General features: G+C 41.9%; 1 protein-coding gene across 1 annotated transcript in view; it reads right to left on the bottom strand.

Annotated features, from left to right (window-relative positions):
- Sorcs3 (sortilin related VPS10 domain containing receptor 3) overlaps window positions 1–23,601 on the bottom strand; it is a 604,602-nt gene that overhangs the window by 157,584 nt on the left and 423,417 nt on the right. The window contains exon 6 of the mRNA XM_060390926.1: window positions 5,603–5,667. Within this exon, the coding sequence (XP_060246909.1) occupies window positions 5,603–5,667 (65 nt within the window). The remainder of the gene's footprint in view (window positions 1–5,602; window positions 5,668–23,601) is intronic.

The raw sequence follows: 23,601 nt of genomic DNA, 5'->3' as shown, positions 1-23,601 counted from the left end.
ACAAACAAAAAAAAAAAAACACTTCAGCTGGACTTCAGTGTAACCAGCACCTCTAACCCATACTGCCAAACTCTGCATGCTGGATGACTGCGGCTATGTCACCATTATTATTAAGACTGTATTTTCTGTTCTTTATTCAAAAGATCCCCAAGCAAGAGAAAAAGTGGGGAGGCTAAACTCTAGAGGACCTCATTTAGATACCCCTCTGAGAAACCCACCATTTCCAAATGGTGAAAACTTACATCTAACATGTTTCCAAATGTGAAACCCCTTTGTCCTGCCTTTCTAAGACCTGGCGTGGTGACGGCTCCGTTAACAAAAGTAAAGGTCACAGTCAAAGGTTGTGTCCTCTGTGCCATGAATAGAGGGATAAGGGATGTTCTTGGTACCTAAGGAATATCTGGCCCCGTTTCCAAATAGCTCTACTGTAGCAGGATGCTCAGGGAAGGCCTCTCCTAGCCCAGGCTGAGAGAGCCTTCAAGCTCCTTCCCCACAGCACACTAGTTCTTGGGGTGGGAGGGGCCGCCTTAAGTGGGCTGTTCCATTTCTTTTGTGTTCGACCACAGTACACAGGAAGCTGCAGGTGTCAGACACTCGATGCTATCCTGGGAAACGGAAAACAGGAGTTCCTTTTCTCAAGCGATTCCCAGGCCAATGACAGAGACCACATATTCGCAAATGAAAGCGCCTTGGAATTTGCGCACAAGCATGCGGGAATTTGGACAGAGAGTCAGTCTAACACCCTCAAAGCCTCATTTCTTTCTGAAAGGCGTTGCATTCCTGCCAGGAGCTGTGCAGGGCTCAAGGAGGCAGCTTTCTTCCTGCCATGTTCAGCAAGGTGTGATTTCACATCTATACTGACAAATGCCACAGTACAGTCTAGCTTGGGCTTTACCAGTCTTTTCCAGAAGAGCTACTCCCTTCACCTGCGGAACTATAGCTTTAAGCATCTTCTCTCTTCAGCTGCCTTTATAGGAACCACAGTAAGTGGTACTTAAACAGAATTGAATTCTATTAAAAGCCTATACATTTTTTGTTATGCTGAATTATATAGTGACTTGTGATCATGCTTTGCCTTTGAGATTACTAAATATTCAAACTTCATAGACACCAGGCCTCTTGCCACCTCAGAGAAAAGAACTTTCCATGATTTGCTCAACTTCCATCCCTCTGGGTAATATACATATTGTCCAAAGTTGAAAAGTGAATTAAAATTTTGAACAAAAAGCAAATTCAGCTCTTCGGGTCTGTTCTTGAGAAATACCCAGGAGCTGTTTATTTTAAATAACAATATTACTTTCACATGCAAACACATAAAAATAAGCAGATTCAAGGGGATTCAATAAACTTCTTTAGCGTCTCTAATCCTATTTGTCCTTGACTGGAAAGTGGGGCTAACCTATTTACAGGAAGTGCAAATCAAAGGATGTGACATTGATGGAAAGGCCTAATTTAACACTAGAGGCACAGTGGATACTAACACCAAACAAAATCTGGTAGTTGTCATCCCTTCTACTGGGCTTAAGACTTTGAAGCTTTAGTGAAACTTCTGATATCAGAAAATTCCAGCAATCTCTGCCTTCTTATGGCACAGAAGACAATCTGTCAAAGTTACAGGCATTCAAACATCATGGTAACATTCACTAACTTCAGTGAGAGCTACTTCTAATCCACATGGAATAATCTATCACAATATGATGATAATATGACGGTGGAGGTGGTGGTGTTGCTGATGGCACTGACGATGGTCCTCGTGGTGACGGTGATGGTTAGGGATGAGGAGCTGTTGATGGTGGTGATCATGGTGATTAAAATGACAAGAAAAGTGCCCATTCTCAGTTGACAAATATTTTAATACCATGCACACTAACTTATCAGATCTTGCAATAATAAAGAACTCCATACATCATACATCATGGTCGCCATCCCCAGGTTATAAATGTCTTCATTAAGTTGCCAGCTGGTTGAGAGATTTCCCTACACTCCACAGCTGAGAATTTAGGCTAATGACAGAGCTGGTGTCTGAGCCTGAGGAATTTTGATAAGAATTTGTCATCCTAAATATTACACATTCAGAACACAGAAAGAAAACAAGAGCCTGAATTCCAGCTCACACCTAAGCCTGTTATCATATTTTGACAACTTAAAAAAAATGATTCAATTTGAGACATTCCTGACTGCTCCTACTTCTTAAAAAATTATGAAGTATTTTGAAACAAACACCACCACCAACAACAAAAACCCTGTGCACTCACTATACAAAGTGGAGTTTCACTGTATCTGCTCTAGTTGTAGAAAAGGCCCTCAGTCTGCAGACCCACCGACTAAGCTCCTTTTTGCTTTCCTCTTGGCCTCTTGAGTGAGTACAGAGTGATGGACCTATAAGCTGAAGCATTTTAAGAGTCAGTGATCCATATTCCTAGAATTTAGAGTTTAGTCTGATGGACTGACAATACGACATTAGATTATCAGCCCATTCGATTACTTATGTCTTATGGGATGCTATTAAGAGGTACTGAGCTAATAATTTCTGTCTTTGCTTCTATCCTATGTCTCCTTCCAGCCACAAGTCAAAGAGTTCCTTTTCTCCCTATGCCTGGCTGCTGTAAAAATGAAACTGATACTCTTTGGGGTCTTTTAGATAGGCCTATTGGTGGGGTAGACTAACTACCTACCCCAGTGTTCCCACTTGACTGGAAGAAGCCAGGTATGTCAGCACTCTGGTTCCATAACATCAGTTAGGGTAACCTCTTCAGATGGGGGAACGTTAGCATGGCAATAAAAATCCATTAAGGCACACTTCTTTCTGCTCAAGACAATAGAATCTCTGGTCTGGGTGAGACCTAATATTCCAGTTGAGCCAGGTCAATCACCTGGATCAGGAACCACACTTAGGAAGGTGGGTTCTCCTTAAGCCATGCTAAAGGGATAGGGAGAGTCATTTTGTGTTTAGTGGGAGATTGTGCTTTTGCTTTCGAGAATCTCTGACCCCTAGTGTAGAGTCTGTGAGCCACTGTGAGGTCCCCTAGTGTAATCCCTATGTGCCGCCATGAGGTCTGGCTAGGTCTGCCCACCCTCCTGACATAGAAAGTCACAAGTTTCCCTTTTCTCTGTCTCTATTTAGACACTGGCAAGAATCTAATTATGGTGTTTGGGTACACACACACACACACACACACACACTGGACTTCCTTATTTTTTCTCTCTCTCCTCACCATGTGGCTGCCTGGAGCCCATGCCTGCTTAAACAGCGTGGCATTTGTTCTCTTCCATTTCTCCTCCTCCAGGAAGCTGCTGGGCTCTATAGCTGCCCCAGGAGTTCTACTTTTAAACTCTAAAATTGTCCTTGAGCTTAAAAGTAAAGTGCTTTTGGGCTTCACAATGACTTTAAGAATTATTGGATAATGAAGCTCAACAACAGTATGAGAACATGAGATGGTGAAATGTGAAGTACAAGGTTCAACTTTAGAAATTTCAGGAATGTTAAGAAAGTTAAAATGTTTGACAATGTCCAGTTTGACTTGCCATAGTGTCCCCACAACACCCTCTTCTGGCTTGTATTTGGTAATTACCAGTAAAGAGCCTAGTGTGATGTGAAGCCATCTGTGTCATCACTGGGTTTGTTGTTTGCTACATTGAACTCTGCCTTACTGTCAGTTTTGCTCAACAATAATATCTTTGTTAATAAATTGATTTAAACTATATAAAGCAATAGATGAGGTACCACAGAAAGGCTAAGAACTCTATCCAAGGTCAACTAATTTCTAAATGAGGCAGAAAGCACATTCAGTTTTTCTTAATATATTCCGGAGATACAGCAGGTCAAAGCAGGACACGCTTACATGTTCTGTACTTTGCATGGCTTCTGCAACATCCTGCTGCTATTTGGTCAACCCAGAGCCCTCCGAGGTGAACCAGAAACAGAATATTCTGTTTTAGAGAACATTGCCACACAGAGAAGTTAGGATTCTTTCCCCGTGTTCTCACAGAAAGAAAGTAATAGAACCCTGGATTCAACTCAAAGGCAGGACTATATTCTCTTGTATTTCTATTATACAAGAAATATATAATATTTGTACCTGTTTCCGACATGAAATATTTTATATATTAGAATAACATATTCCAATATATAAATATTTTCATAGAAGTGTGAATAATCTAAAATACTTTTACCTAAGTTGACTTTATTTTTCCTTTGAAAATATAACCCTAAAAATATGTTAAATTCTGGGAAGTTAAGTATTATAACTTTTTATAAAGGCTTTTTCAGATTAATTTATTTTATTTTATGTGTGTTTATGTATGTGCACCCATATGTGTGGGATGCCATAGATGCAAAAAAAGAAAATTTGATCCCCAGGAACTGGAGGTTCATACAGTTGTAAGCTGTGATATGGGTGTTGGGAATCAAACACTGGTCTTCTGAAAGAGCAGCCAGTGCTTAAAACCACTCAACCATCTCGCGGGCCACAAAGTTACAATTGTTATAATAATTGGCTTGACATAAATTCAGTATGAGATATATGCAGCCATACAAGTTACACAGAAAGTCATAGCTTGTCTGTCTTGATCTTTTTCAGCTCTTGTTTTTATGACTACTGCCCCTGTGACTGCATGAAACAGCCTTATCACTGTTACAAATAGAAGACAGCATCTCACAGCACTCTTTCCTTCCTTAAACTCCAACATTTTTTTCTGCCTCCTTTTCCACAGTGCAGATGGGGAATTCACAAGGCTCCATTCTTTATTGAGGAGTTACTGGCAGTTGATAAATGGTTTGGGAAGGGAATCATTCTCTTCAAGGGCATGGTCACTGGCAGATCACCCATGGTCCAGTAAATGGCCACACACCATGGATGCATGAGCAGCATTAAATTGATATAGTTGGTTTTAAAAATAATTGAGAAAAGGACATAAAGTTGGGATGGGAATTTGTTGAGAGGGATCCTGAAGCAGCTCAAGACGAAATGGGGAGGTAGATATGATATTACATTGTATACTTATATGAAATTCTGAACAAATAAATTAAGAAAAAAACCGAAGGTTATATACTTGAACTCTTGGCCTTCTATTGTTCGAATAGACCATCTTGTCTGCATGGATAACATAAGACTTATCACTGTATCTCCAAGGTCAAGAACAAAGCCTGGCACATAGTAGGTCATCATTAACTTTCTGTCCAAAAGAGGAACAACATTCCCGCAAATTGCTGTTGCTTTTTCTGGAAAGCCCACCCATATTAAAGGATCATTTGTTAAAGCAAGTTGTCCCTGTGTTTTAACATGTGACCATAAAAATGCCCCATGAGCTATGGAGGCCAGTGTTCAGATTATATCAAAGATGCTAAGGAAATTACTAACAGGGGCAGCAAAACACATCACACTAACTCACATCCCCAGAAAATTCATTCCTGAGGGCTTATTTCAATAAAAGTCTCCCTTGGGATTGGAAGTCTCTCCCTCTACTCTGGGAAATAAGGATGGATATGGCAGTAATGGAGCTTGAGGCTTTTCATCTTCCCAAGCCATTAAAATGCAAATCAGGGTTGGAGAAAGACCTCAGGCAGATCTCTGGGCATAGTCTGACTGGCAGCAGCACTCACATCCATCTGTTGTCCTCACTTCCATGTGCACCAAGTCTGCCTCCTTATCCAATCCCGACACCGACCTGGGGAAGAAAGGGAAAAGAGGGTTGAGTGAGGACAGGTATGGTAGACAGCAGAACAACACACACTGTTGTTATTCGCAATCTATGCTCTTAAACAGGCTGATCTGGCATGCTAGGGGCTCACAGAGTACAGCCACTGGCAGCCCCAGAAGTAAGAGCTGATGCCTCTTGGCTGCCAGCATTCAAAATACAGTGACTGGGACAAAATTCTCCTGGTTACCATGTTCACAGAAACCTGAGATGCTCTTGCCAGTAGCTCAAACCAGGTAAGCTACTAGTCTGTACAGACACCTTTTACAGATTCTTCTCAGGGACTCCTGAGCTACTTTCTCCTACCCTAGACATCCAGGCCAGTGTGGGACACAGAAATCCAGCTGCAAGTGCCAAGACATACACAGAAATTAGTGTGCACTGAAGGGCACAGGATCAAGGTCTCCAGTAGACCATCACTCACACCAGGATTTGTAGGATGCCACCATCACAGATGGCACTTCTAGGAACAGGCCCACTGATGTTGCCAGTGGCTGTATTCTGTCATAGCCCAGTGACCCCAAGTTTAAACCATCTTCACACCAGCTTTCTAATTTTGCAGGCTTTAGCATGGAAGAAAAGTGAGTTGGGAAGAGCATTGACTAACGGACAGATTCGGTAGCTGATACTGAGATAGTCAGAGAAGTAGAAAACATAGTAAACAGACCTAAAACTCAAAACTCAGTCTGCATGCCACAAGTCCTTGTGTTTTTCAATCGCTCTGGCACATTACTATCTTACAGACACATTAGATGCCTGACAATATATGAATGGCTAAAGACATAGTGAAAAAAGAAGCAGGGGACTTAATGTCAGTGTTCCTAGTTTATGACACCAGGGCTGCAAATGATATAAAGGAGATGAAGTTAAGCTGTTTCTGTTGAGTAAAATAAAACAATCATGTCTTAGAAGACCACCCATCCCTTAGCTAAAACATTCATTTCTGTAAGATACTTCTTCTCCTCCAAGAGCTAAACAACAGAGGCATTCCTTTAATGGGCTGTTTTCCCCAATGACTGTTGATATGTTATTTGTTGTTTTATTTATCTCATTTGACCCTAACAGAAAACCTTGAACATAAGTACATCAGGCATCACTATGTATTACTTGACTGGAGGAGAAACAGAGGCATGGGAAACTTACTCATCTCAGATCACATAGAACCTGGTCAGAAACTAAAAGGTGGCCAGAGTTTTCCTTATGGGCAGTTCCCACCCCATGGCCAGCTTGCCTCTTCCCTATCTATTCCTATACACCTTCACCTCCTGGCAAGTCCTCATACCTTCCAAGTTCATATAGCCTCATCTCCACTGCAACCCTTCCTTCTGTGTTCTAGCAGCACCCTGGCCTCAGTGGTTCAACAAAGGGGCAGCACAAGAGCACCTCCGTAGAGCTCACGAACTAACAGGTGTCTTAGGCTTCCTGCCTAGATCTGTGAAGCCCAAATCGATGACGGTGGGACCACAACATCTGTGGTTTTCTAAAGCATCCAAAGGACTTCCACATGTAACCATGCTGGAAAACCCCACATCCCTAAATAAGGTTCTTTGCCACAACCTTAGCTGTAACCACAGGTCCAAATCCAGTACAAAATGCCAGTGCCCTCTTTCACCATAATGTCAGCATTAGTCTCAAGGTTCCCAACTTAGCACAGTCAACACCTACTAAGTAGTTCTTTGTGGGGTCCATACTGTGTGTTGCAGACTGTTTATAGCATTTCTAGCTCTAGATATAGCAGCATCTTTGCAGTTATGGCCACTAAAAAGTTATTCCAGATTTTGTGAACCATCTGGTGGGAGCGGAATCACTCCCCATAGAAAGCCACTGCCTTTGGTTGACACACTTAACTGTTGCCTGGATTTTGTGCCACGCTGACTCAGAAGGCAACAAAGATAAGTCCTTGTATCTGCATTTCTAGTGCAAAGAGTAACACTGTTGTGCAGCCTGTAGACAACTGTTATTCTGGAACACGCCATCTCACGGAAAAATTAACTTATACTAAACAGAGACAATCAGGTCCCTCGCCTTAAAGTCCCAAGTCCCACTTCTGGAAACTCAGTGTAAACAACATGCCAACAAAACAAGCCAAAACAAAGGACAAACAACAAACAAACAAACAAAAACCCCACATGTCTGATGAGGTATGTTGGGGTGGGGAAGGTGGGAGAGCAAGGGATGCTCGTGTCAAAATGCACGGGAAGATGAACAAGATGATGACGACAAATGGTAATGTGCTTGGTATTCATAAGCATTATCTTAATTAATCGTTGAAATGAGTTTTTAAAGAAAGCACCATTCATCTAATTTTCCTCCATGGTAAAAAGGATACTAAGAGAGATTAAGTGATGTGCCTGAAGCCACATGATGATAACAATTCACAGATACTGAAAGCACACATGTGGTGGGCCCTATCTCACACAGAAATTCTGCTCCCATTTAATCCTTATGCCAACTCTATTTGTTGGGAATAAATCTGTTCCTCTATTTAAAGAAGACACAATCAGGCATTGAGAGCTTAAGCAACATGCCTCCAGTTATTCAGCTAGGAAGCAGCAAGAGTAGGGCTTAGGCCAGGCAGATGGCTTTGAGCCAGGGCTTAACTTCTCCCATAATTTGCTGCACCTATCCTAAGGGAAAATAGGATTTGAGCTCAGACACTTCTCCTAAAGTCAAGGTTCTATCCAACACGTCCCTGCCCCAAATATGTAAATTCTACAGAGAGTGCCACGTAAGGATATTCTGTACATGTCTCTTTTTTCACCGAACAATTTGTTTCTAGACTACTCAGACTAGGTGTTACTCATATTGCTGATATTCCATAAGAAAGGAGTGATATAATAAAAAAGAGCAAGTAAGCCAATGCAAATGATAGAGGAATACTGAGTAGAGATTTTTGAGTGAAAGATAAAGAGTTGTTGGAAAGCATATTTGTAAATTGTCTTGACTCTTTGATGTCTGGGAGGATAGGGAGGTCTTCAGTGGGTGAGAGGAGCTTCAAGGATGCTGTGGGCAATGCGAGATGGATGAAGAGGCATGCCCACTCAGATATGCCAACCAGGTGAATAAATGACCCTAGGATTTCTTCCACCTCCAGCACATAAAATCCTTCACCTTCTAGGACTGACTTTAGGACGTGGATACCACCAGTCCCAGGCCAATATCCAGAATAGAACAGGCCATGGGAAAAATAACACTCTGTCTTTGTCAGCTTTTGTCACAGGACAACCGCTTAAGAGAAGATGTCATCTGTTGTTAGCTGCTCCACTGCTATAAGCCTACGTGACAGCATCAGGTGGAAGGAGCACAGCAGAGTTCTTAGTTCATGTAGCTGGGAATCAGAGACAGAGAGAAAGCTTCTGAAGACAAGGAACACCAGCCCAAGGCTTGTTCCAGCTGAACTTCCGTTCACTAGGCTCCACATCCTAATAGTCCATACAGCTGTCGAGTTGTTAATCACCTATTCACTGCACATCTGCTGCCAACGAAGCCCTCATCCCAGGAGAGTTGAAGTCCAAATGCAGAGTCCTTTCCAAACTGAGCCACATGGAACCATGCTCTGAGTGTCTACAACAGGGCAAAGACCTAAATAAGCATCTCACTGAGACTACATGGAAGAACGAACGCTCTTGGCACATCTCTACAAAGCATAAGGTGGTAAAGTAAAATTGTGCCAGAACACATTCATATCATACTATACACAAGTCATCAATAGTAACTGTACTTAACTATGCTATATTTCTGGTTTTAATTAAGATACTTTAAACAAAATTCCATGGAACAAAACAGAATTAGGATATTACATTCATATATAATCTGTTTTTTAAAAACCCTTTATGAAGAGTTCATTCATTCATCAACCATAAATTCTTCTGCTACAGGGCCCTCCTAGAATATAACATTTCCAACTAGATAAAAAAAAAAATAATGTTTTTGAATAGCCCTCATCAGTCTTCATCAAGAAGGAATTTTCCCTTTGTTGTCACCTCCCTAGAACATTATTCATGTATGTGCTATGAAGTAAGAGGATTCCAACCCTTCATAGAGTTATGGAGAATACACTGGGTAAGCAGTAAACACTTGAAGTTGGATGCACCATGGGAAGTTCTCTATGTTAGTATTTCTATTTATGAGATGAACAAGGTAGGCTAACCTGACCTATAGCCTGCTCTCTTTTTCTCCTCTTTTCCCAGTCCTACATTTGCTGACTGCCTCAAAATGAGCTTCTCCTAGGCAGCAGACAGGAAAAGTCCCTTTATCAAAGGTGTCTGGTTGAGGCAGCTACTCCCTGTTTAGATTGCTCACCTGATCATAAATCTTTGGAAAATGACTTTTGATGAGAAATTTTATAATAAAATAATATCGTTCTCCTTGGGTTAAAAGAGGTTGAGAGGTTGAAATAATCTTTCTATTTATCTCTATCAGACATGATCATTGACCTCAAAGTTTACTACTGAATAATCTATAAATGTATTCGCTCATAGTGTTTGTCATAGAGAAAATCATCAGTAAACATTAGTTGAATGACCAATTAAAACAGTTTAAGTCAGACAACCTTCATAAGACCTTGCCTTAAATGTTCTTTAGTTTCTAAACAAACTCATTGTATGTCCAAAACTAGCTCCCGCTCTCCCATGCTCCAGGGATTTATCTGCCTTGCATCACTCACTTTACTCTACGAAAGGGAAGATTAAAGCAAAACAAAAGCCTAGAAAGAGCTATACAATGTGTGAAGCAGTTTCCTTTTAGAGGTATTTGTCATTAAGCTGACAACAACTGATGAGCCCAAGGATTGAAGATCACGTGAAATGCTGAAGGAAAGGATGGTGATTATTCTCCCAAATTAGAAGTCTTTTCAAGTCATGAGAAAAGAGCAAGGACACAGGAAGAAAAGAAACTGGAGAGCCACAGACAAACCTCCAGGGATGATACTGAACTTAGCCCTAGAGCCTACACTCAGACTGGGCTGAGAGAAGACGGGCAAGGAGACCACACTCCTGCCAGCTTATTTTTAGCAACAATACCTTCTGTGGGAACAGTCTTCACGTCCTCTCACATAAGTAGGTCAGATAGGAACATCTCAGGATCCATGACAGCTCACCTCCACAGGACAGATCCCGGGAGAGCTGGGCACAGTCACCTTTGGAACATCTCTGTCTAATCCAGCCCCTTCATTGCACAATCACAAAGCAGCCTCTGCAAACAGCCAGAGTCCCAGTGAGTTTGTGTCAAGTGGCCCTAGAATCCAATTTGGAACTCCAGTCCCAGCCTCTTCATAGCAAACTTGGCCATCAGCAAGGAGTGGCAGGGCCAAGAGCCTAGGCTATTTTTCTGTCTGAGAGGGTATGAATTCCAGCGTACACATTTCCCTAGGAATAGTAAAACTGAACATTGGGAGAAAGAAACGAAACCCAAACTATTGGTAGAGAAGGTCAGACTACTCATGCTCCACTTACTGATTAGCTGGACAATTAAATTACAAAATCTTCGAGGAATAATACCTTAACTGATAAATTTTAATTGCATATGTGAATAAAGGTCAATATAGTGTTTTGGTATATGTGAAGAAAGTATAATTATTTAAATTAAGTTAATTATCATAAATATAAGCTCATTCCGTTGGCCCCCCATTTTTGCTTTGTGATCAAGCATTTGAAACTATTTCTTATTTTGTAATGTATATTACTAGAGAGTTGTTACCTCTCAGGCTTGAATTTATCTCCCAAATACACACCACAGATTCCTCCCCCAAGCTCTCTACGTGGAATATAAATTGTACTATACACTCCATAGTTGCATTTATGTTTAGCTCAATGCCTACCTCTCATGTAAGTTCTTTGAAATGACCTTTTATTAGAATTTCTTGGGGGAACTGTGTAAAAAAAAGTTAAATACAAAAGCACTGGCCCTACCTTGGGGATTTTGGTTTAGTTAAACTGTTACAATAGACTTCTGTTACCAATTCTCACGCAACTGTAGCAATGTATGGGTCTGCGGGTGTTCTGAGCATTAAAACAGGGATGCCTAGATACATCTTTAGCATTTATCACCCAACAGGTCGAGATAGGGCCCCAAAATTTTCATTCTTAGGAAGTCCATATATATGTAATGATGAGAGCGAGGACTCACATTTTTAGGAGCACTGAACTCCGATAACACAAGAGCTGGGAGATTGGGGTGTCCAAAGATGAGAATCCCCCTGTTAGAGCCCCAAACTCAGCTTTGGGTTGTATAGACCTCTCCCTTGCATGTATCAGTGATGCAGATAAAAGAGTATCCATCCTGCTATCAACCTAGGCTCAGGTCACTGTGGGATCACAGACACTATGTTTTATCTTCTCCATGCCTCAACTCTTTTATTAAATGATGGAGAGGTAACAATAATAATTATTATTATTAATATTGTCAATATTACTATACTGATATGAATGTTATTGTTGTTATTATTATTAAGATGGAGAGACAGTCCAGTGGTTAAAATGCCCACCACCCACTTAAGCATAAGTTTGATCCCCAGAATCCATGTAAAAATCTGGATGTGCTGACACATGCTTGTAATCCCAGTGCTGGAAGGGAGGAGCAGGTGGATCGCTGGGGCTCACTGGGTAGCCTATTCTAATCCTGTCTCCAAACCCAAACAAACAGGAAGAGACAAACACTGTGAGCTTCTCATGAGAAATGACCCAACGTTGATCTCTTGTCTCCATAGGCTACACATATGTGCAGAATACTGGGACATGCTCTGACACACACTGAGGAACCCCACAGCCACACACAAATAAAAAATAATCCATTTATGTAAAATACTCAGAAGAGGGAGGCACAAGTTAACGCTTTCCTCTGTACAGCGCTTAATATGAAAGTGCTTGTGTCACAACAATTGTAATTCATAGATTAATGGGCCTGGACTTGTACACTTTAAAATATATTATCACAATCTTAATCAAACTTCGAGATCAACAAAGCAATATTTCTTTTCTTTTTTTTTTTTTAAGATGGCAACGGATATCTTCAGAAGTTCAACTACTCATCCATTGATAACACGTGAGAAACAGAAGGAGCCTTGCTGCAAGCACAATCTTACTCTACTGTCACTTTGATATGCCTCATGCTTTTCTCCTTCTTTATTCTCTTCTTAATGACAGCTTCTACATCTGATTAAATTACGTTTTTCACTAGAGCACAGCATCATATCTTACACAGCATTTATTAAGTATCTCCTGGACTAGATGAATGTACATGAATAATAACAGCCTAGCAATGTATTTAAAACAAATGGTTGAAAATAACTCTGTGACACAACATTCCTTTAATTAATCTCTGAACAATTAAGTGCATAAAGCCTTCGTTTTATATCAATATGTTGCTTCCTCTCCCTCTTTCACCCCCCACCATTTATCCTCAAAGCAAAATCAGATCTGTGAAACATACTCATCTGTGATTTGCTTATCAAATGTGATCATGCTGGGAAAATGTCTGGACAACAACACCTCAGGAGTTTCCTGCAGCTGAAATGAACGTGGCTCCTCTAGCAGCCACTCTGGGGTCACAACTGGTCCCCTGCCTTGATCGGTCTTTTGCTTGTTCTAGAGTAGCAGAGTTTTAGGTTTGACCCCACACGCACTTGCTGGGCCCTTTCCCAGCCTGCAGCAAACATCATCTCTGTGGACTTTGGGATTGGCAGACTACAACAATGTGCTTGACACTTGGAGCAATTTCTCTTGGAAAAATTAAGTTTGGAAAATAAAGAAGCAGGAGGAAAGGAAAACACTTTATATTTTCCTGTATTTCAGAAATAGGGTTTTCCTGGGTTTGCAACTGCATTTCTTACCTTGGACACTAATTCATTCATACTCTTTCTCTCCCCAGTCCCTCACTCCATACTGCGAAGTCTCTCCTCCCCTTCTTGCTATAGATGCATTAACAACATACATCCTATGAAGTTGCTCAGTGTGTTGTAAGGCCTTTCCATGACTCTTGGGCAGCTCTATTGCTCCCTCAGCCTTCCAGTTAGTGGTCACAGGGTACTCAAAACATCTGTATTTTCCAAATGATAGGCTGTGGAGCATTAGTCTATGCAATACACTAAGTTAGAATTAAAATTTGATTATTGACTGGGCATTTGAGTAAATGCCCAAGACTGACAGATCTGGATTATATGTTAGATCCACTTTTTGTTTGTTTTTTGAGAAACTTCCATACAGATATCTGTAGATGTTAGACTAGTTTGTTTCTTACTTCTGACAGAAGTAAGATGTAATTTCAATATAGTTTTCTGAATGATAGGGACTTTGAATGTTTTAACAGATATGATTACACATCATATCACAACAGCAAAGTTATGAAACCAATTTAGTTGGCTGACAACAGAAGAATGGATGAGAAAAGTGTGGAGTTGTTTAGCCATGAAGTTCTAAAATATGGAAAAAAGAAAAATAATGCTATCTCTCATTTGCTGGATTTCATTTAGTAATTCAAAATCAATCAATCAATGTGTGTGTATATTAAATGAAAATATAAGTACAATTATCCAGCAACAAAGGAGACTGAAAAGAGAAGAGAGAGAGAGTAAGAGAATGTGAAGGGGAATGCTTTCAACATCCAATAAACACCTTTAAGAAAAAAAAATTAAATAATTAAATTTTTCATAAAAGAGATTAAATAAATGATCAGCTTATATGTCATATAAACCTCATATAATATTCTAAGTATTTTTATGAACCTTTTGTCTAAGGTTCATAAAAATACAAAGGTTTATACTGAGTTAAAAATGTTAGTCCTACTAGGAAAGCATTTAGGAAAAAATAATCATGATCTAATAAGTTTAATCTAACATCTTTTCAAGTTCAAGTACATTCAGAACAGATCACATACATTAAGAGGTCACTTTCAAGGACAAGTGAGCTCAACACAACTGAACCTCAGCGAACCAGAACCAGGGCCATGATATACACTGCCTAGTGTTAAAAACTGAGTTTTGGTCCGTGGGATCTCAGGATTGGGCTATGCAGCGACAGGTCAATGAGAACTTGCATGTGGAGTACTGAAAAACGTTGCTATTAGGAATCTAGAAAGCAAGACGTTAACCGAATACTTACTACATGTGAGCACTTAGCGTGCTCCCAGATGACATGTCTGTTCACACATAAGGCAGTTACAATCTAAGTAACTCCTGCGAGCAGTTCCATGTTTCCCAGGAAAGCTGTATCAAACGAAACAACCTACAAAGACCTGTGGCTCATACAGGACTCTTTCATCTGTTAAACGGACCACTTTCAATTACATAGGAGAAAACCATTGCAGTATTCCCTGAGTTTAGCAGAGAACAGGCAGAATCTTTGTTTATAGCCTTTAGAGCGCCCTGTCTCCAATTTAGTGATCTATCTCTTAAGAAACAGTCTTGTTCCTTTATAAAATGTTTATGGAGTGACATATTAGGAGCATGCTAGGAGAGAAAAACAGATCAGGAAGGGTGTGAGACAGAATAGAGATTTGGGATTAGAATGTGTGGGATTAGGAAAAACACAGGGGTGAGGTGATACAAGGAGTATGTTGGAAATGGCATGCTAGAAAAAAAAGGGTATCTGGGAAGAAAACACAAAAAGTCATTCCAGAAACAGAATAAGAAAGATTTTGGAGAAACTGCAGTCACTGTGCCAGAAATTCTGGAAAATATATCTTTATTTACTTTTTTTTTAATTTTATGTATTTATTTATTTATTTATTTATTTATTTATTTATTTTACTATAGATATGTGTGGGACCCTCCTGTTAAGGTCAAAGTATGGCATTTCCAGATAGCTTATGAGCTCTCAGCTGGATTCCCTCTCCACTTGATGAGGGGTAATCCAGATATTCTAGGGAGTGTCCCATAGCCCTCAAGGAGATTGCAAACCCAACCCTTTCCTGTTAAGAAACCCTTTCAGTGTGTACCTGGGGATTTCTGGAAACACTGACTCTATGCTAATGAGTTGCCTTGCTGTCATGACTTTCAATCAATGACCTGGATTTCTCTCCCCCCCTGCCCATAGGGTAATTAAGTACTGCTTTCCCCTTCTTATGATAGGGCTGTGCTATTGCACGTAAATGAACTATCCCTGGTTCCTCTAACCCCATCAGATCCAACACACTCACCCTCAAAAGCTGTCCTACTGCCCAAGGTTTGTAAGTCCCTGTTTCACATGAAATGAATGGGCCAGCATCATCTATTTCACCACAGCCATCTGAAATTCATCATTCATTTTGAGGAAGGACAGGTTCCCTTTTCCCTGAAAAATTCATCACTAGGCCCCCGGGGCTAGACTCCTGACCAGGCACCTGCTCCTTGCTGGCCAGCTGCGCGCTTCTGCCATTCACCAGCGTGTCACTGCGGACCACTGCTGCCATCTTTCTAGTGCTGCTCCAACCACTGCAGTGCTCTTCTGCAGGAGCAAGCATCCAGCTCTTCCTGAAGGACCTTTTGTCTGAAACCAGACTCCCACTTCTGCCTTTCTCATTTTTGGAGCTCTGAAACTCCAAGCAAGCCTGCATTACCAGCTGCTCATGAAGCAGCCGCTGACTCGCCCAGGCTGGGCCTCTGTTGCTGCATGGCTTGGGTTTCCGAGCTCTGAGCTCCTTTGACCCTATGATTCACAGTCCACCCTTTTCTGCCCAGAGTGTGCACTTCTGGTTTTGTGTTTGTGCTTCATGGGGCCCAGAAGAGTACCTGACAAAACCCAGGTCCCACCAAACACAGAATGGCATGTGTGCATGTGTGTGTGTGTGTGTGTGTGTGTGTGTGTGTGTGTGTGTGTGTAGATAGCAAATTCTAAGTGCATAGACATGTACGGGAAACCATGGATACTTAGTGTATGTACCTACAATAACTTGGGGAGTTATTGTCATGGCATCATTCACCAAGTAGCCCTTCATGCCCAATATTTAGTCACTGCTCATGACCAGTTATATAGGGGTGAACCAAAGAGCAAGGACACAAACACAGGACTAAGTCAGTATCCACTGAAATGACCTGAACATTTCCATACAAGACCAAGGAGACATTTGTATTGACAGTGCTGTCCGAATTGGATGGAGACCATCACCATAATCCTGCATCTCTTCAAGACAGATCATACCACCTGAACAAATTTAGTCCCTCTTCTATTCAGCTATTGGGTACCTACACATGTGTGCAATGTCAAAAAGAAAACCAGGGACAGAAGAGTCAACCAAGGACAGATGAATCAAAGTCCCAGATGTCTAGAAGCTCACACTGGTATAGAAAATGGCGCTAAGGGGGGGGGGGGGAGGAGATGCACATATCACCTGAAATTTTTGACATGTGTTACAACATCTGGAGTACAATGCTGTCGGGTTGCCACGAACAGTTGGCTCTTCAGAAGTGACCTAAAGCCACAAAGCAGAGGTTGGAAGTGACCGGAGATCCTTTCCACATCTGGACTCTGATGTCTGTAACTTAACAGCTCAGGAGAAATGAGGGCTTTGAGCATCCCAGCCTTTGTACTGCCAGTCTTTAGGTCTAACTGGTATGGATTCTCCCATTCTTGCCTCATCTTTGCCTTAATCAATTGAATGTATTAGGGATAAAAGGAACTTCCTGTTGGCAAGGAATGGAGATCTCACTCATCGCCTGAAGAGTATGTACCCATCACCTCATCGAGAACCAGAAGGTGTCCAACAGGACCTGGGCAGATGAAGTAGCTGCTGACAGGAAACACCAGCACTTGGTTGCTTGCATATCACAGCTCCACCATTGTCTAGTTTTGACAGACACTGTCGTTCCCACTGCACAGATGTGTCCATGCAGGTAGCTGAGTTCCTGCAGATCCTTCAGCAGGTTAACACTGCTGAAACTCATGCCAAGCTCTCTGGACTAACTCCACCACCCCCAGGGCTGAGTTTTTGAGGCTGACTCTCAGATAAACCGCAAGGCCACATGTAATTAGATGCAAGATTATGTGGTACCGGCTGGAAGTTGGGGAAGTACTCCGAGAGTTAATTAAAAAGGCAAAGGGCATTAAGGAGACAGCTTAGGAGGGTGGGGAGGACAGTTTGCGGAAGTTCCACAGAAGAAAGAGCAAAGAACCAGGTGTATTTATAGACTAATAATGTGCAAAAGGGGGAAAATGTGTCGCCTTGGGCAATTCTCATCAAGTTAATGGATGTTGCCAATTACTGTGGTAACATTTTTAATTGTATCTCAGCTCTAAAGAGAATAAAACCAGAATTTCACAGTCTTTGCCTCAGGACTATTAGGGACCTGCATTCTGGTACAGTATAATGGTGTTGGCATGCTAGCCTGATGTCTACACTGATCGACTCCTTATAGATCTCTCAGGTTAGGACTTGGCCTGGTTAGAAAGAAGCCATCTGACCCGTGACTCCGTTTATAGAAATGTGTCTGGAAGAGAGCAGACAGAGGTATGAAGGAGCAGAGGTTGTAACCACATGGAACCCCTTAAAGAGGACAGAACCCCTGCCACATACTCCGTGATCATAAAATGGTATTTGCTATCATATGAGTCATCTTATGATCAAATGATGCCTGAGTCAGTCTTCTTGTTTATTCCCTATTATAACTGATTTAATTATTTAAATGATGCCTCTTCCACTCTATATTAAATGAAGGAGTTTGTTTGCCCGCCTTGATAACACTGCTTTTTGGTAACAACCCTGGCAGTCAGTTCTATTTTCAGACAAAGATTAAAAATTCTGAGAAGGGATATAACTGTATATATCCCTTGTTCTTTTTAACAAGGGGCTGAAGGCCAAAACAAACAAAAAAGTGACTTGTCTATGTTTCCATCACTACTTAATGACAGCTCCTGATTCAAATCCAGACCAGACACACTTAGCTTCCTAGCTCACCCTAAGGTACATCTGTAGATGGTCAGTCTTCGCGCGAAAAAGGACAGAGGAAAGCGTCAAGCAGCCACTCAGTGCCAGCACCATATTTTCCTTGAATCCTCTGACACTAAGAAAGAACATTCAAAGCATGTGTTGCCAGCCCACAGACTGGAAACACAGAAACAGAGGTCTGCTTTAACGGAGAGACTAAGTTACTTGCTCAGCATTCTGTAGGGCATAAAGAGAATAGGAAGGATTTAGATGATGACAATTTAACTTCAGCCACTCCCCTTGACTTCACAGCCGCTCAGAGGTACACTCCTGGTTTATACTCTACCCAGAAAATACAAGACTTTGAGGGAAAGAAAACAAACCTACATTGCTCTTTGTGGTCACAAACAATTTATTTTAGAAACACTATGGAATCACTGTGACGAAATTTATTGTTTTATGATACTTTCCCCCATAACAAACTCCATTTCGATCCCAACTTAGTAGTCATCTCTCTGATTTTTGTATTGAGTGGTCTCATCCTCATGCCCAGGACCAAATAGGTTTGCCCTTGCTGTTTAATTAGGCTCCACAACCAACTACCAGAATCCCATAGAACCACCTAGCCCACTAACCAATGGAACCCAAAGACTAATAACTGAAAGAATAAAGAGAGTTCCTTCAGTAACAAGCTAAAACAACTTGGGAGGAAATGTACAGGGCGCCACTGTTAACCAGCTGTACGCACTGAGCACATTCTATTCAGTGATTGTCTTCTCGCCTTCGTTCTTTAAGCAGAGAATACATGAATAAAGTATTTGCCTAGGCCTGGAAGCAGTCATTACCTATGTACTCAGATATGGAATCTGCAGAAAGCTCATGCTACAAGTCTAAGCTGCTCAGTTGAGGAAGTCAACCGTGCTTTGTGAGCCAGCACTTACTGATTCCCTCCTGCTGCCTCTTCATCCTACCATATGTTCAGTTTCAGTACAAATAGATAGGAAGAAGGGGAAGACAATAGCGCTACTATACTCATGGCTACTATATTCAGAGAGAGCTGGATTAAAATCCTGACACACCACCCATAGCTGAGTAAGCTTCTTGTACCCCGACCTCTCACTGCTGAAGAGAGAAAGACAGCAGTGGTTATTGCACAGCATTATTGTAGGAATAAAACTAGGTAACAAATGACTCCCATCGTATCCTAAGAAGTACCAAAAATATTTTGGCCATGAGTCATTCTGATCTTCCCCAAAGATTTTCAGTTCTTGGCCCTGACTATATCACGTCACCTTCATTTCATTTTATTTACTTTTTGTGTTATTTTATTGAGATGGAGTCTTTTTATATGCCTTGATTATCCTGGACTCACTTTGTATACCAGGCTTGCCTCAACTCATAGAGATCCACCTGCCTCTGCTTCTGGAGTGCTGAGGTTAAAGGTGTGTGTTACCATACCTGGATCTTTATCCCTGTACATATATCAGCTGGCTAAGGCAATAAAAGGTCAAATCGAAGGCTCATATCCATAGGCAGAGCTTATTAACCTACCCATCATAAAAGGTTTTCACCCATACCCCAGCAAACTTCAGAGGCAAATTGAAAAACCTATCAGGCCTTGAGAATTGGAGCATAAGTTGAGAATGCACAGCCCTGGCACACAGCAGCAGCCTCCTGTGAATTGACACTCACACCTGCAGCCATTGGCTTGGGAAGGGCCGCCTAGGGAAAGAGCAAGAGGTTGAACCCTGTGGGAAAATTTAAATTAAAGTGAACCAGACACTCCAGAACCCTCCCACGGGAGTCATTCAGCCTAGTTCTGGGCTGGGGCAATATCACTTAATAGGCTCTTTTTCATCTTTAATTTCTCTGATACAGAAAGTTTACAAGATCAATTGCTAAGAGAGCTAATGGGAGGAGATGAGGCAGCAAGATGCAGAGGGCCCAGACTCAGCTAATTCCTTAGCTCCTAACTAGAGTCCTCAGGGACCCACTTATATAAAGCCTGAGCGCTCCTTGCCCTGCTCAATCACCCCTCCCATCCCCAAACCCTCTAAATAAGGAATTTGAATTGCAACCCAGCAAGAATAGCACATCAAGCTCAAGCTGCCAGGGACTTACTAGGAATCCCAGTAAATCACAATTCTTCCCAAGGTAGGGCTTGAGCTCAGGCCTGTCCTCTCCTTCTTCATACCAAAGGACCCAGAGCCCTTATATCTTTAAAGATTGTCCAAAGCAACTTCAGTCTGTGATCAAATCAACACGCTCCCCATCTGCATGGGGTTTAGTCACATTTCTGCTTCTTTCTCAATCCTAAACCCTGGTTTTCTTGTCTATAAATAAAGGTGAACACAAAGCTTCTTACCCGAGGTGCCTATCATCCATTGCTCATTATGCTTATGTACGTACGCAGATTAAGTATTATGAAAATTTACGAATTTGGGATTAAGGACTGAGAGGAGTTGGACAAACACGGTGGCTCTTTTGTGTGTCAGGGGGAAGTGGGCCTGTGCTGGGCTTAATTCTTGCCAGTTTCTTGTGACTGCTGGATTCCTTGACAGAAGTGGTGGGTGTTTACTTGTTCCTGTCCCTTTTACTCATGGTGTAAGATCAGCACCCTCCTCCACGCCTGCTTCACAGAACGCCACAGGAAGAATACCAAATGATTTCTGAAACAGCATGGAATAGGAAAAGCTGCCTCTCATGCAGGGGACTTCCATTCTCCAAATGGAAACACAGCCCAGAAGGGGAATCGCTCACATCAATTGCTCTGGACTGTGCTTCCCCCCAGGATGCCTCAATTTCCATAACAGGACACTTGCTTTTCTTTGCCACCATTGTCTGCATATTTTCCTTAATGATGAAAGAATTAAACTGAACTCTTTCTGCACAGCTGGCTCTGGGGGATTCTGGAAAGCCTGGGAAGGAAGTTTTCAATTTGTTCACTTGCCGAGAATGAATTCTGCCTCATATAACTCTTGACAAATTGCCATTTTTAAAGGGTTTGTTAATTTCCAATGAGCAAATGGCACATCAGATATCTTGTTTATTCAACAGATGCTCCTGAGCAAAACAAATGGTTCTTGTTTAACAAACATGAAAACATCTTGTCAGCTTTGCTGAGATCATCCTATTTGACTATCAAGGGAGGAGCCCATGGTTTGTGGAGAAAAGGCAAGGTGTCTCCTTCCATGTACTGTTCTAAAAGGAGACATTAGTTCTATTAGGTCAGTGAGTAGGGAGGAGGGCTCCCCCTTTCTGAGGACTAGGGGAGGTAGGGAGATGGGGAAGAGTAAGGGAAGGGGCTGCAACCAAGATGTAAAGTGAATAAATTAAAAATAATAAATTGAAAAATAAAGGAAGTGTAGATGCATAGCTCCTTGATCCTGGCTGGGAGCAGCTTTCAGGCAAAGGACCTGGGTTTAGAAATGCTGTGTAGTTCTGACTCAGGTATCCCCGATGAAGTGAATCTCCCAGAAACTAAATTTGAAATACACTTCAAAGGAGACACCATCTGAGATGGGTGGGGACATGGGCACAGTCACGAGTGAATCCCTGATTTGGAGTCAGATTAGGTTGGATCCTTGCTCTGCCATTGACTGTGTAAGCTGAATTCGTTATTGAATCACACTGAAACTTGGCTTCCTTGACAAAAATACAGATTTCCTAAAGGCATGACAGACCACAATGCTGATGATAGTGACATACATTCATCCTGCTAATCCAGGGGATTTTAAATGGCACAGAAGCCATGAATGAGCCTCAGGAGCAGAGATACAGGGCCTAGAGGTTGGCGGGGGGGCGGGGAGCGCGTGACATATTTGACACTGTGAGGGTGCAATGACTCCAATTGGAAGTGAAACCCAACCGGACAGTGGGGCCTTCCTTCTAAGTCTCAGAGAGTCAGAGTAACATCAAAGACTTTCAGCCACCGAGCTAAAGATCTGGCTAGACTGAAGGACCCACTGGGACATGAGGGCTCAGAAAGGAGCAGAGGAAAAGAGTCCAGCTTGCCCATGAGCTCGTGAGGACATGCAAAGAGATAATGGCTGACCTCTGTCAAGTCTGAATACATGGGGATGAATGTATCTGCTGATGGGTAAAGCATAAAACTATGCATTAATTATAGGAGGGACAGCATTTCACAGCCTCACAAGAGACCTCCCTTGGAACAACATGGAACTCAACAGAGAATTGATTTTCTCCACACTTGAGAAAGCTGCAAAGCGAAGTCAACCCTCGCTGAGCATGGCAGGGTCAAGTAGTGCCTGAAGGAGCCAAACTCTTATCTCAGCTCATGGGGAAGCTACAGAGGAACCCTGGGGCATGATTGGTTTTATGATGGAATCCTCACAGCTGCCCTTTGAGGCAGACATCATTGTTATCAGCATTAATCGAGCCAGCTCAGAAAATCCGCTCACAATACTAGAGATTTAATAGGTGTTTGGGGGTGGGTGTCTCCTTGAACTTGCTCTTAGTCACTCTGAAATGAGTGAGAGGGGATCCTGAGAATTTCAGAGATAAAAGCTGGCTTTTTTTTCAGCATAACTTAAAAGAAAATAAACTGATTTTCTGGGTTTATTCATAATCACATGATGCCCTGTTTCCCTGCCCTGTCAAGGAGAAGCCTGGCTGAGGTTCTGGCGATGGACAGCCTCAAGGTATGTGGCACCAGGATAAGACATCAGTAAAGACAAGAGGCTCAGTGGATGACTGTGGGTTTGGAATGCTGCCTCCGGAATTTGGCACGATAAGTATGCCATGGCACAATCAAGAGGTTGTACATCTCTTTGGGAGCTAGTGTTTTTCAGATGTGACTCCCTGGAAAATCCATGTTAGATGCTCTTCACATGTAAGATGACCCTGGGCTGAGAAAATGGCTGCCGTCTGATGTATATAAAGCGGAGTTCAAATCCCTCGAACCTCTTTTTTTGTTGTTTGTTTGTTTTGTTTTTTAACAGTGGTCAAAAGGCCAGGTGACAGTAATGAGCTCCTGTAGCCCTAGGAAGACAGATCCTTGAAGTTTACTGGCCAGCAAACCTCGTCAGTGACGACCTTTCAGTTTACCAA

The sequence above is a fragment of the Meriones unguiculatus genome, chromosome 1 (assembly GCF_030254825.1).
Source record: "Meriones unguiculatus strain TT.TT164.6M chromosome 1, Bangor_MerUng_6.1, whole genome shotgun sequence".
In the NCBI taxonomy this organism is placed as follows: Eukaryota; Metazoa; Chordata; class Mammalia; order Rodentia; family Muridae; genus Meriones; species Meriones unguiculatus.
Note: the sequence above shows the minus strand (reverse complement) of the source record. Positions and strands in the feature narration are given on the sequence as shown.